Below are 13138 nucleotides of genomic sequence, written 5' to 3' on the forward strand. Positions count from 1 at the left end.
CGACAGCACCACCACAAAGATGCACATCAAGCAGATAATTATTCAGGGCTTCAAAAGGTGCGGCCGGACCCTACTGAGTGCCCCAAATTGCAGCGTTGTGACGGTCGCTAACATCCGCTTGCGCGCATAGCTACAAGGACCAGACCGTCATCGAGCCCTTTTCTCCAGGGACCAATGTCATCGTCGGCCGAAACGGCTCAGGCAAGAGTAATTTCTTTGCCGCTATCCGGTTTGTTCTCAGCGATGCCTACACAAACATGAGCCGCGAGGAGCGGCAGGCCCTACTTCACGAGGGCTCCGGCTCCGCAGTCATGTCCGCGTACGTCGAGATCATCTTCGACAACGCCGACAAGCGCTTCAGCGAGCCCGGTGACGAGGTGGTGATCCGCCGGACAATCGGCCTCAAGAAAGACGAGTATTCGGTGGATAGGAAGGTTCAGACTCGGGCAGATGTTCTGAAGATCCTCGAGACGGCCGGCTTTGCAAAGGAGAACCCCTTCTACATTGTCCCCCAAGGCCGCATTGCCGCCATAACGAACATGAAGGAGTCCGAGAGGTTGAACCTCCTCAAGGAGATTGCGGGAACCAACACGTACGACGATCGCAGGATACAGTCGCTCAAGATCATGGCCGAGACCAACAGCAAACGGGACAAGATCGACGAGACACTGGCCTACATCAAGGAGCGCCTGGCCGAGCTGGAGGAGGAGAAGGATGAGCTGCGCGACTTCCAGGACAAGGACAGGGAACGGAGGTGTCTCGAGTATGCGCACTGGCATCGCCTGCAGGCGGCCAATGCCGAAACCCTGGAGCAGCTAGAGGAATCGAGGCAAGGAGGTGCCGGCGCCACGAGCAAAGACCGCGCGCAGCTTCAAAAGACAGAAAAGGAGATTGGCGTGCTGGACCAGAAGACCCACGAGCTAAAGCAAAACCTGGAATTGCTCTCTATGGAGAGGCGACAGCTCGACGAAGACCGCAAAGACGCCGCAAGGGCACGCGCCAAGGCAGAGCTGAAGGCAAAAAACCTGGATGAGACGAGGTATGTACACGAACAAGCGCGGCAGAAGCAGGAGGCAGACTTGCAGGAGGTGAGGCGGAAAATCCAGGCTGCCGAGTCCGACCTCTCCAAGATCATGCCAGAGTACGAGAAATGGAAGAACGAAGAAGCGCATATCAGGATGCAGCGGGACGATGCGGTGGCCGGAAAGAACCGTCTCCTTACCAAGCAGACCCGGAGTTCCCAATTCAAAACGAAAGCGGAGCGTGACAACTACCTCAAGCAAGAGATTGACGACGCCACAACCTCTCTGGGCGTGCAGAAGGCCAATGCCATGGATGCACAGGAGCAGGTCAAGTCGGTGGAGGCCTCGATTGCCCAGCTCGAGAAGGCCATTCAGGAGATTCGTCATAACATTGAAGGCTACGGCGGGAACCGGGTCGCCCTTGCTGAGAAGCTCACCAAGGCTCAAGAGGCCCGCGAGCAGCTGCATGAGGAGCGGAAGAGGCTCCGCCGCGAGGAGGACAAACTCGGCTCCCTTCTCTCGAATACTCGGGGAGAGAGGGACCAAGCCGAGTCTTCGCTTTCACAGTCTATGGACTCGGCCACCGCCAAGGGCCTTGCAACCATTAGGCGGTTGAAGCGGGAAAGGGATATTCCCGGTGCCTACGGCACTCTGGCAGAATTGATGAGCGTGCCAGTCGAAGCCTACAAGTTGCCAGTCGAGCAGGTGGCTGGCAACAGCCTTTTTCATTACGTCGTTGACAACGACAAGACGGCAACCATGCTTTCGGACCATCTCTACAAGACGTACGGCGGGCGGCTCACATTCATGCCTCTCGAGCAATTACGGCCGAGGCAGGTTAAGATGCCTAGAGCGTCGGACGCTCAACCACTCATCAGCAAGATTGAGTATGAGCCAGAGTATGAGAAGGCGTTCCAACAGGTATTTGGCCGCACCATCGTCTGCCCCAATCTTACTATTGCCTCCCAGTATGCCCGGTCCCACGGTTTGGACGCCATCACACCAGAGGGCGACACAACCAACAAGCGGGGCGCCATGACTGGAGGCTATGTGGACGCCAGGAGGTCTCGCCTCGATGCTGTGCAAAGAGTCAGCAAAATGCGCGATTTGTACGAAGAGCAGCTGGCCGACCTTGACAAGATCCGAAAAGAGATCGAAGTCATCGATCAGAAGGTTACGGGTGCCAGCGGCGAAGAGCACAAGCTCGAGCAGCAGATGCGCCAGTTGGAGATGGGCTTTGAGCCGCTGAAGCTGGAGTTCCGGACAAAGAATGCGCAGCTTGAGCGCGAACGAGCTCATCTTGAGGCGGCCCTGGAACGACAGGCCCAGGTAGAGAAGAACCTAAAAGAGTTGGACGACTCTATCTCGACCTACCAGACCGAGCTCTCCCAAGATTTCAAGAAGGCCTTGTCGGCAAGCGAGGAGCGCCAGCTCGAGGAGTTCACGGCCGAAGTACATAGGCTGCAGCGCGAACTAAAGGACGTGAGCAAGAAGCGGTTTGAGCTGGAAGGCCACAAGAAGCTTTTAGAGACGGAGCTACAGAGCCATCTCCGGCCACAGGAGGATCAACTTCGAAGCCAGGCCTTTGAGAACTCGGCAACTAGCGGCGGCGAGAACTACAAGGATGCCCAAAGGGAGCTCAAGAAGGCACAGAAAGCCCTGGCTGAACTCGAAAAACAATTGCAGGACAATGAGCAAAAGGCAGACAAGGTCAGCGGCGAACTCGCACAGTTCGAGGCTCAGAGGAGCCAAAAGGAACAGGAGCTGCAAGAGTTGCAGAAGCGCATCGACCAGCACCAAAAGAAGATGGAGAAGAACATTCAGATGAGAGCCCGCCTTGTCAGCCAGGCGGCCGAGTATGCGAAGAACATCCGGGATCTGGGTATCCTGCCAGAAGAGGCCTTTGGCAAGTACGAGAAGATGAAGCCGGAGCAGGTGCGTTCGTATTTCTGAATATGCGTCAGCAATCCAACTGACGACTGCAGATTGAGTCGAGGCTGCGGAAGGTCAATGAAGCCCTCAAGAAGTACAAGCACATCAACAAGAAGGCGTTCGACCAGTACAACAGCTTCACGACCCAGCGGGACCAGCTCCTTAAGCGGCGGAAGGAGCTCGACACATCACAGAAGTCAATCGAAGCGCTAATCGAGCACCTCGACCAGGAGAAGGACGAGGCGATTGAGCGGACGTTCAAGCAGGTCTCGCGGGAGTTTGCGACCATATTCGAGAAGCTGGTCCCCGCCGGCCATGGCCGTCTCGTAATCCAGCGCAAGGCGGACCGTGGCAAAAAGGGCAACAACCCCGCGGAGGAGTCGGACGAGGAGCCGACGGGCGTGGAGAGCTACACGGGCGTTGGAATCAGCGTCTCGTTCAACTCCAAGGTCATGGACGAGCAGCAGAAGATTCAGCAGCTCAGCGGCGGGCAAAAGAGTAAGCCTCTTCCAATCATTCTTTGACAGTCACACATCGCTAACTCCAGATCTCCTTAGGCCTGTGCGCCCTCTGCCTCATCTTCGCGCTGCAGGCGGCCGAGTCGAGCCCGTTCGTCATCTTTGACGAGGTTGACGCCAATTTGGACGCACAGTACCGCACGGCGGTCGCCAGTCTGCTCAAGAGCATCTCGCGGGAGCAGGGGACGCAGTTCATCTGCACCACGTTCCGCCCGGAGATTGTGCATGTCGCGGACAAGTGCTATGGCGTCACGTTCCACAATAAGACGAGCACGATTGACTGCGTACCGACCGAGGAGGCGCTGAATTTTGTCGAGGGGCAGAAGAAGTGAAAACTCTCTAACTCTCTGTCGGGGTGGATGAGTTATGGGAGGCACGGTGGATTCGGCAATGGGAGGTGGCCGGCGATGTATTTGTTGATGAATATCACACGGTGCCCAGGGGGGGTAGGAGGGTCTGGCGTGTTGGACGTCTTTGCTTCGGCAAAAGGGCCACTTGAGATCCAGCGTGTACTAGCAGCGAATATCCCCATGGTTGTAGGTGGCTTGTTGCGTTCGTTCGTCCTCGCATTCCTATTTGAGGTTCCCTATTCTATCAATTACCCGTGTCTGGTCTGGACAATGGCCTGAGGGGTATATGTCTCCTAGAGCATGTTGAATGCCCAGTGGTAGTTAATCGTGATCGTGTCCGATATCAGATTGATCATACAATCGAGTGCCATTTCAAGACACAGCTAGCTACAACTGAATACCGACGGGGCCACTCTCCCTTCAGAGCGTGTCTCCAACTGTTGAGCTTGGATTCGATGTCATTCTGCCCCACTCTTGCTTCCAGAAGCTACCCCTCCACTCTTTCACACCTCAAGAATCTCAAGAATCTCAAGAATCTCAAGAACCTCAAGAACCTCAAAAACCTCAAGAGACCAACAACCCATGTGAATTTGTAGCTTAAACCTCAGCTGCTTCCGTTCCCGGCATCGTAGACGGCTAACTGTGATCGCAACGCGTACCAAACATTCACAGACACGCACCATGCCGGTTGACTACAGCAAGTGGGTATGGTCACTTCATCAGAAGCTCCCTGTCCCTTACACGGACATGTACCTACCGTCAGCGGTTCACTAACATCTCTTAGGATGCCCTTGAGCTCAGCGATGACTCGGACATCGAGGTGCATCCCAATGTTGACAAGCGATCCTTCATCCGCGCCAAACAGAACCAGATCCATATGGAACGGCAGAAACGCAAGCACGAGATCGAGACGCTCAAGTACGAGCGCATCATCAACGATACCCTGATCAAGCGCATCTCGTCCCTGATCGATTCCTTGAAAGCACATGCGTCTGATGCGAGGAGTGGGAACCCGGGAGAGGTGGCCTTTCGGGCCGTTATGGAGTCGGCCGCAGGGCCAGACCCCAAGGACGACCAGCCTCCCCCGCGTCCCGAGGGCGTCCACAACGCCGAGGAGCCGCTGCCCACGTACACCAAGATGATGGCGACGCTCCTCGACCAGGTAAACAAGACTCTCGACGAGAAGAAGATCGAACAAGACAAGCGATACGACGGCATGGTGGCCGAGATCGAGGACCACCTCAAGAAGGTCAACAGCCTGCAGGACGACTTGATCAAGAGGCTCACCGAGCTCGAGAAGGAGGAGTCGCGCAAAATCACCAGCGAGAGCATCCACACCGGCTTTGACAGCTCACATATCAACAAGTCGACTTCGTCCTCCTCCGGCGGAGCCAAGGACTCCTCCAAGGTCGAGCTCCTCAACCCCAATTTCGCCGAGACTACCTCCCTTCCGGCCTCCTCATCGTCCAGAACCGACGACAAAAACGACGACGACGAGATTACCGCTTCCCCTCTCGCCAAGGAATTCGCCCAAATCAAGTCCACCTCCTACCGCGACTCACTCGCCTTCCTCTCGCAACACCCGCAAATCCTGACCGAAAAGGAGACAGACGGTCTCCTCGTGCTCGCCTTCGACGCGCAGCTCGAGAACCGCTCCGACTTTGCGCGCAACTGCGTGCACCAGGCGCTCCTCCTGCAGTACTGCCGCGCGCTGGGGCGCGACGGCGTGGCCCTCTTCTTCAAGCGCATCACCACGCCCGGCCACCAGGCGCAGGAGGTGTTCCACAAGGACGTGCAGGACACGTACGCACGCATCAAGACGAGAGCTAGGGAGATTGTACTGCAGCGGGCCAAGGACGAGGCAGAGGGGAAGACTCAGGGTGAGGTGGAGCAGATTCAGCTGCATGCTGTCGAACCGGGCACGGTGATTAATATCCGGATTCCGGAGAAGGATAGTCAGGATGAGGAAGTCAGGAGGGGGAGGGAGATCTTTGAGGGGTTTAGCGAGGAGATGAAGAGCGCGTTGGAGACGGGGAAGCTGGAGGAAGTGAATAAGGTGCTTGGGGAGATGCCGGTTGCGGAGGCTGAGGAGGTGGTGGGGAAGTTGGGAGAGGTGAGTCACTTTCTTTCTTTTTTCTTTCCCTTTTTTTTTTCACTTCTTTCCTTGTCTGTTTAGGTGACATTGCTTTGAGTGACACTAACAGTTCGCTAGGCTGGCATTCTGAGCTTGGAGGAGGAGATCATTGATGCCACCACTGATGAGGGCAAGGAGAAGATCAAGCAGCTTGAGGAGCAAGGCAGGGCAGGCCAATATGCGGATGACCCGGAGTAAGGGTCAGGATGGTTAATGGGAGTACATGTGTCTTGTTTAATATCCAGTGGTTTGAGATGTTACCGATTCCCCAGCTGTCAATGAGAGTATCCGAGCTTCGCCTTCGCCGTCTACGTGGTGAGTGCCAACACAAATCCCCATCATTGAAGGGTCTAATTACCCATCTCATAAGACAGATTTCAATCTTTCTACCTTCTAACCAACAGCAACTTCCCAAATTTCGGCTCAAACTTTGTCGCCGCCAATACCTGCCAAGCTGCTTTCCATTCACATCTCCCCTTTCTCATTCCTCCCTTATCTACGCGTACTCAGGACACAATCCTTTCTGCTTCAAGTCCAAAGCTGAACTCTTTCAAACTCAGGGAACTGTCATAGACACATGCATTCTTCTTAAGCAACCCATATCTACCTCCACACCACTACTTTCTTCCATTATCCCGTCTTTCCCTTCGAGCTTCTCTTCCACTTCCACTTCCACTTCCACTTCCACTTCCACTTCCACTTCCACTTCCTCTTCCACTTCCACTTCCTCTTCCACTTCCACTTCCACTTCCACTTCCACTTCCTCTTCCACTTCCACTTCCTCTTCCACTTCCGCTTCCTCTTCCACTTCCGCTTCCTCTTCCACTTCCACTTCCTGCCTTCGCACACCTGCCTTGTGCCCTCGTTTTCATATATCCTGACCCACTTCCCTTTGCCAGTTATTTCCCCATCTCCTGTCCCATCTTCTCATTTACCAAACACTCCCGCGCAACCAACTCCCATGGCCGCGGCACCAGATTCGCCCATTTCGCCCGGCTGCTCTCCGAAGGCATTGAGCGGCGAGGCATACGTAAACTCGTTTCCGCAGGACTTGGCAAGTCTCTTGCAAGACCAAGACCATGTCATGCAAGAACCAACTTAACCAGTGACGAACCTTACGCTGGCCCAGAGCTGGACCTTTGCCGGGGTTGCTGCTGACGCGGCATCTGTAAGGCCCGCCTTTTCGGGAAGTGTCCAGCCAGTGTCGCAGCAGGGCGCAGACGCTGTTGATTTAGCAAAGTCTCAAGAGCCCGTTCCTGAACTTTCCATCCCGAAATCGACCGGGAGTCGACTGAGTGAGACTGAAGGCCCGTGTCAGTAATCACCCACTGCCGGTAAATAAATCATTTTCATCTATCAAAGGCAAAGGGCCCGTCACTGACTAACCATGGAAGCAACAACGGGGACAGTCTCTTCCAACGAGAGCCAGACACTCAGCTCTGTCAAGGATGAAATCCAGACGACGATGATTACAACCTCCTGGCAGCCTTCCGCAGACACAAGTCAAATAGTGTTGCGCCTACCAAACCGGCAAACAGCCAAGCGATCTCTTTCCCGTCAGGGGCTGTAGCGACTAATACGCCACCCAACCTTGCCAGGAGCGGACTGTGAGAGTTTCCATCCCAAAACAAATCAGCGATTGATGGGACGAAGAATGAACCCAACTCACAGAAGCCTTCCAGCCTCACTTAAAGCATCTTCCTAGCGAAATACGACTACGCAGGACTTAAACAAGGTCCAGAAGGCAAAGAGACCAGCAAGCCCCGCTGAACAACCAACTTGACCAGCACAATGGACTCGGCCGCGCCAACATTGACATTACCGAAATAAGTGACAAGAAAACCGTCAACGCCATCAAGTATCGCGCGCCTACAGCGGCTGAGAAAGCCAGGGCTTAGCTCACACAGATCAAGGCTACCGAGCAAGCTTAGACTGGCCACCTCTCAGTCGCTGGGCTGGAAAACGATGCTGATCTCTTTCAGCATTTCGCTTCCCAAGAGCCGGAGAAACGAGCTACTCAGTTTGTCTCGATCCTACCGACCAGCAACAAGCAGCTCGGTCCGCGTGGAACTAGCCAAGTGCCTTCTCTACGACCCACACACGTTCCCAGCGGTAGAAGTCAAGTCAGTCACTTGGCCCAGTCCAAGAATATTTTCCAACCCCCGCCAACCGCCAAATCCCACACACAAGCACGCGCGGTACGGCAACTGAATGAACGCCAGGCATCCGATTTCTTCCCCCTTCCCCTACGTAGACAGCAGCAGCAGCAACGACTGCTCCCGCCCCTACCCCTCAGAGAGGAGGCCCAAGCCGCCGTCCATCTCCCACCACGAGAAACCATCTCAGCCCATGAAGCGTTGGGCGCAGACCGCACCGTGATTCGATACGTCGTCTTTCCCACCCCGCGCTTCGCACCTCCCACGTCCATTCCCCAGGGTAGTAATAACGACAGCACGGCCACTACGTCAGAGGAGGAACCCCTTCACAGAATTCGAGACGAAAGAAGAGTCCGTTGCGATGACTCACCCTCCCTAGTCCAAGCCAACTCATATGGGCGGCGGCACGTCTGGACAGCCTGATGGAGGGCGTCGTGGGGAAGGGGTGATGCATGGTCGCATCGACATCCTCCTCTTCTCTCCCCTCCGACTCCAACACAGCGGCGGTGGCGGGGGGAGCAGCAGGACAACCCCAGCCGCAGGCCTCAACACAATCAGCAGGCCCGATGCTCTACTCAGGCCAAGTGTCTTTCGACAACGGCGATGTGCAGTTCTTTAGGATCGAGACAGAGACACAGAACCTGGGCGGAGCCGTGCCTGACATCGCAGCGGCAGACATGGCGCGGGCGGAAGGCTGGGTGAGGGTTGACAATGGGTGACGATCTACAAACGTAAGAGGTATGATGTGTGGTCCCGGGTCTACTTGGGCCGGGACGTGTAGCCTAGGGGCGGCAAAGGGCAGAGGGCTGTGTTTGACTGTGCTGGGGAGGACAAGGAAGGGAATCGTGAAGAGGGAGGTGATGGTGATGGGGTGAGAGTTGAGGACATGGTTGAGGGTGAAAGTGAGGGAAGTAAGGATGGGATGATGGAAGGGGGGGTGGATTGATTGGATGAGATCAGCTCCGAGGTGGAAAGACCTGATACCGGAACTGGAGACGAGGATGGACACTCCCCGAGCGGGTTCGACTTTTCAATCACACAAGAAGAGACAAGGGAAGAAGCAAATGGAGATGCCGCCAGGTCCACCATCAACCCACCGCAGACTTCACACTCCAGACTTCCCGGAACACATCAACAACCTACGCAACAGAGGTAGAAGAACCAGACGACACGGCGGATGAAAGCGGAGACGACGACAACCTCCCCAACAGCACTCCTGCCGAGCATGGTATCAGTCCAGCAGCAACCAGCCCACAGATACCGACGCCAACACCGAAAGAAACTCACCTCACCCGCCGGATATAATATCTCTTATGGCCCAGCTTCTGATTGCCACAATCACGAGCAAGCTCCATGGCAGTTACACAACTATGCCAGCAGCCAGCCGCGCGGCCCTCAATGCCTTTCCTGAACCTGGCCAGGCCCCTAAACTCGGCTATGGAAGACAACAATTACCACAGATACTATGTCAAGGACCACTACGAGGAGCAGTTTGAGCAGGCAGGTCTGGGGCGTAGCGACTGCACGGCAGCGGCAGAAATCGAATGGAACCCACCCACGGGCAAGCAATACCGGTGGGGGTTTTTGAGGCTGGAGGTGGAGGTTGTTGTGACTGAGCTCGAGGGGCCGGTGGATCTTGGAGACTTGATTGTTGGGGAGGGAACGGGTGGTGGTGGTGGTGACAACGCAAGTTCGGCGGGGGTAGTGTTGGGAGGGTAAATGTGGCTGGGTAGAGGGACGAACTGGTGAGTAAGGGGACCAAGGAGGTCAGGACGCTGCCGAGCCCGATTGAGGAGGATCAGATGTAGAGGGTAGCGAGGAGGAGTGATCCCGGACGGGAGAGATACGAAAATTGGGGGTGGTGGAGATATAGGGGATTGGATGTCTGACCATGTGTATACAGCAGGGACGAGAGAGCATATCCTTCTTAACCATGACTACCGGCAGAATCAACCATGACCAAATTTTGACGACTCCTCCAAGGAGAGACTTCGTGGTTGCGCTGAGACAAAGGGGTCGGTCGTCCGATAAACAGTATGAGAGGGCTGGGTACAGTAAATTTGACGTTGAGACTGCAACAAACCAACCTGTCCGTCTTAACGATCGTACAAGTGGATATCTGCTATCATTGACCGGGTAAACCAGGTATTGTTAATGCAATGGTAATGGTTCGCGTCGCAACACTCGAAACTGACACATGTTGAATGGCCGCCTTGGACCAAGCCCACTTCTTTTGAGCCGTCGCCGCAAGAGATCAACCACCTGCCTCGTCGGGTTTGTTACGGCTACCAACTGATGCTGTGCAATGTCAATCCAACCGAAAATTGGTGGCCAGGCGGCCACTCTTTCAACGGCCGTTTGGTGGGGCAAACCACTAACACGTGCAGCCCACGTTTGGATTAGCGCAACCCCTGCAGTGGGGAAGGCCTGCCCTGAATCGGAAGAGCCCTTAGGTTTCGGGGAGGAGGCCGACCCGACGTCATCAAGCATCGCGATGCGATTGAATGTTATAGACCTGGATTTCACCAACTGCGAATCGAAAGTTCGAACCCAAACCCCCATTCCGCCCCGACAAAACCATAAGAACCTCTCCCGCAGCATGCCCAAATAATTGGTCGACGGCAGATCGCCTACGGGTTGCGCTCAACAGATGGCAGCGCAATAACTAAGGTAGTTGGTATTTAGTACTATTTGTTGGACAGGAAACAGAGGGCGATCAGCTGTCACCCGTCGTCCGCCGCCATGGCTGAGAGAACCGTGTCCGAGGACACACCCCTCCTGTCCTCCGGTCCGTCATCCGGACCCGCCCGCCCAACGAGGCCCCCTCGGAACGTCACCTTCAATCCGAACCCCGTCACCAAGACTATTGAGCCCGATGTTGCGTACCACCACCCCCACCAACCACACCCACACCGGTTGCCAGTAGGCCCTCCGAGTCCCTCAGCCATCAGCACCGGCGGCCTAGGCGGCGGCCCTCCCATGCTGTCCGCCCTGAACAGCAGACTGCGCCGACGGAACAGCCATGGCGGCTCCTCTCCGGGCCCAAACAGCGCTGGCTTGCCCGTGGTTGCGTCCAACGCGGCATTGCCCAAGATTGGCCCGCAACGCAGTACCAAGAATGCCCAGAAACTCAAACTACTCCCAAACCCCGAGCTGGAAGACATTGTCGACGAGGAGAGCGGCCGCGATGTCTACGCGCAGTACACCCGCATCAAGGACCCCACGGCCCGGCGAGACGCCGCTCGCCTCGGCAAAGCAGACCGCGACCGGTTACCGCGCGTTACGGCTTACTGCACAGCAAACCGCTACCAGATGGACGGCCTACAGCGCTTTCTGAAGGGGAAGGGGAAGGCCAGGGGGGCGAACCCCAAGCTGATCGACGAGTGCATCTACACGCCCTACAGCTACAGCTCGAAGCAGGTCGAGGCCGCACGGAAGGAGAGGTTCTTGGACGTGCAGTCGAACCCGGAACGACGACACTCGACAGGGAATATCCACGACCTTGTCAGCGAAAGCAGCCATTCCACCCTCGGCGACGGGCTTTCGGAAAGCCAAGATACCGCAGACGACGACATCCTCGTCCATGAACACCAAATTACAGACGACATGCCGGTCGGCGAACCTGCCGACTTTGACATACACGTCCACACCCCCGAAGTTTTCCTGTTCGACTACGGCGTCGTTGTAATATGGGGCATGTCAGCAGCCCACGAGCAGCGTTTTCTCAAGGAGATCTCAAAGTTCGAAGTCGAGAAACTCGCACCGGACGACGTTGAGACGGAGAAATTCAACTTTTACTATACCCACGAGTACCAAGCCCGCATCTACAACGATTTTATCGCCCTGCGCGACAAGAACAACTACATGAGCAAGCTCGCCATCTCGCACGCCCTGGCCCAGAGCGTCAAGGTCTGCCTACCTCTTCCCCTGTCCTTTGGGTTCCCCCGTCCCCGAACAGCATCTAACCCGTCTGAGAGTAGACCTCCCTCTTCGAGGAACTCATCGCCTCCACCATCGACACGTGCAAGGACATTCCCGCGCAGCTCGCCCTGACCGGCACCATCGCGCTGTCGCGCTCGCAAATCAACATGCAGATCGGCGAGCTCTTCATCTTGAGGATAAGCATCCACCTCAACGGCTCCGTGCTCGACACGCCCGAGTTGTTCTGGGTCGAGCCCCAGCTCGAGCCCGTCTACCAGGCCGTGCGCAGCTACCTCGAGATGGACCAGCGCGTCGGGCTGCTGACGGAGCGGCTGGATGTCATTGCCGATTTGCTGGCCGTGCTCAAGGAGCAGTTGAGTCATGGCCACGGCGAGAAGTTGGAGTGGATTGGTATGCTTTCGCCCCTTCTCTTCTTGTTGTGTGTGTGTGTGTGTGTGTGAAAAGGGATGAATGAATGCTGACTGTGGAAACAAGTAATTATCCTCATCGCCGCGGAGATTGTCGTGGCCTTGGTCAACATTATTGTCGACTTGTACGTGGGCGTTGAGTGACCCTGATTTCATCAAGGAGTTCTTGACTTTACTCGGTTCATTTGGCCTGGCGTATGGAGTTCCAAGACGGAAAAGCCGTCCATTGTTCCATGGGTTGGCTGGGGGTCCTTTGATTCGGAGAAATTGTGTGATTCGGAGACCTTCTCTTTCCTCCTCACCGTTTTCCACGATGCCATGGGGAACGGTTGCCTCGAGGCAAGGCAGCATAGCTCATCAGCGTCAGACCACAGCACTTTACTGTACTCTATATATGTATAACGTTAACATACTATGTATTGCAGATAGAGAAGCGCTTCACGGCAAGCACACAGGCCGCATATGTGTACCAAAATGGATGAACATTCGTCACCTGATATTGCTTTCTTAGTTGTCTCGTTGTAGTTGGTTTGCCCGGTTGGATATACGTATTTGGACAACGATGGCGTCAAACATAAGCTGGATACGACATTCATCTCTGCAGAGCATCATGAGAAACTCTGCCACGGGTGATTCTAAGTGCTCTTGTGTATTTCAGAGCCAGTGATAAGTGTCCC

The 13138-nt window shown here is 55.5% G+C and overlaps 5 protein-coding genes across 5 annotated transcripts; 4 read left to right on the top strand and 1 right to left on the bottom strand.

Moving 5' to 3' along the window:
- Positions 1 to 19: 19 nt before the first annotated feature.
- N657DRAFT_681459 (RecF/RecN/SMC protein) lies at positions 20 to 3804 on the top strand (the record flags this gene model as incomplete). The annotated part of the gene is made up of 4 exons (XM_062796389.1): positions 20 to 57; positions 131 to 2957; positions 3008 to 3452; positions 3512 to 3804. The coding sequence occupies 4 exons, from the start codon at positions 20 to 22 to the stop codon at positions 3802 to 3804; spliced, it is 3603 nt and encodes a 1200-aa protein (XP_062647125.1).
- Positions 3805 to 4503: 699 nt separating this feature from the next.
- On the top strand, positions 4504 to 6154 carry N657DRAFT_656613 (uncharacterized protein; the record flags this gene model as incomplete). Its single annotated transcript, XM_062794719.1, has 3 exons — positions 4504 to 4527; positions 4607 to 5935; positions 6035 to 6154. The coding sequence occupies 3 exons, from the start codon at positions 4504 to 4506 to the stop codon at positions 6152 to 6154; spliced, it is 1473 nt and encodes a 490-aa protein (XP_062647126.1).
- A 432-nt stretch (positions 6155 to 6586) lies between these two features.
- N657DRAFT_634517 (uncharacterized protein) lies at positions 6587 to 7345 on the bottom strand (the record flags this gene model as incomplete). The annotated part of the gene is made up of 4 exons (XM_062791286.1): positions 6587 to 6841; positions 6914 to 7016; positions 7071 to 7135; positions 7343 to 7345. The coding sequence occupies 4 exons, from the start codon at positions 7343 to 7345 to the stop codon at positions 6587 to 6589; spliced, it is 426 nt and encodes a 141-aa protein (XP_062647127.1).
- A 2165-nt stretch (positions 7346 to 9510) lies between these two features.
- Positions 9511 to 9831, top strand: N657DRAFT_681461 (uncharacterized protein; the record flags this gene model as incomplete). Its single annotated transcript, XM_062796390.1, has 1 exon — positions 9511 to 9831. The coding sequence occupies one exon, from the start codon at positions 9511 to 9513 to the stop codon at positions 9829 to 9831; it is 321 nt and encodes a 106-aa protein (XP_062647128.1).
- A 777-nt stretch (positions 9832 to 10608) lies between these two features.
- On the top strand, positions 10609 to 12957 carry N657DRAFT_690970 (DUF155-domain-containing protein). The gene is made up of 3 exons (XM_062797075.1): positions 10609 to 12021; positions 12093 to 12444; positions 12529 to 12957. Exons 1-3 carry the CDS (start codon positions 10855 to 10857, stop codon positions 12603 to 12605), a joined length of 1596 nt encoding a protein of 531 aa, XP_062647129.1. The 5' UTR covers positions 10609 to 10854; the 3' UTR covers positions 12606 to 12957.
- Positions 12958 to 13138: the final 181 nt, after the last annotated feature.

The sequence above is a fragment of the Parathielavia appendiculata genome (genome assembly GCF_033297405.1).
Source record: "Parathielavia appendiculata strain CBS 731.68 unplaced genomic scaffold N657scaffold_7, whole genome shotgun sequence".
Classification (NCBI taxonomy): Eukaryota; Fungi; Ascomycota; class Sordariomycetes; order Sordariales; family Chaetomiaceae; genus Parathielavia; species Parathielavia appendiculata.

Excerpts from the sequence above, each read along its gene's own strand:
- N657DRAFT_690970 (XM_062797075.1), top strand. The coding sequence starts at position 10,855 with ATGGCTGAGAGAACCGTGTCCGAGGACACACCCCTCCTGTCCTCCGGT. Across the intron at positions 12,022-12,092 it reads CCCTGGCCCAGAGCGTCAAG|ACCTCCCTCTTCGAGGAACT; the intron begins GTCTGCCTACCT and ends GTCTGAGAGTAG. Across the intron at positions 12,445-12,528 it reads CGAGAAGTTGGAGTGGATTG|TAATTATCCTCATCGCCGCG; the intron begins GTATGCTTTCGC and ends TGTGGAAACAAG.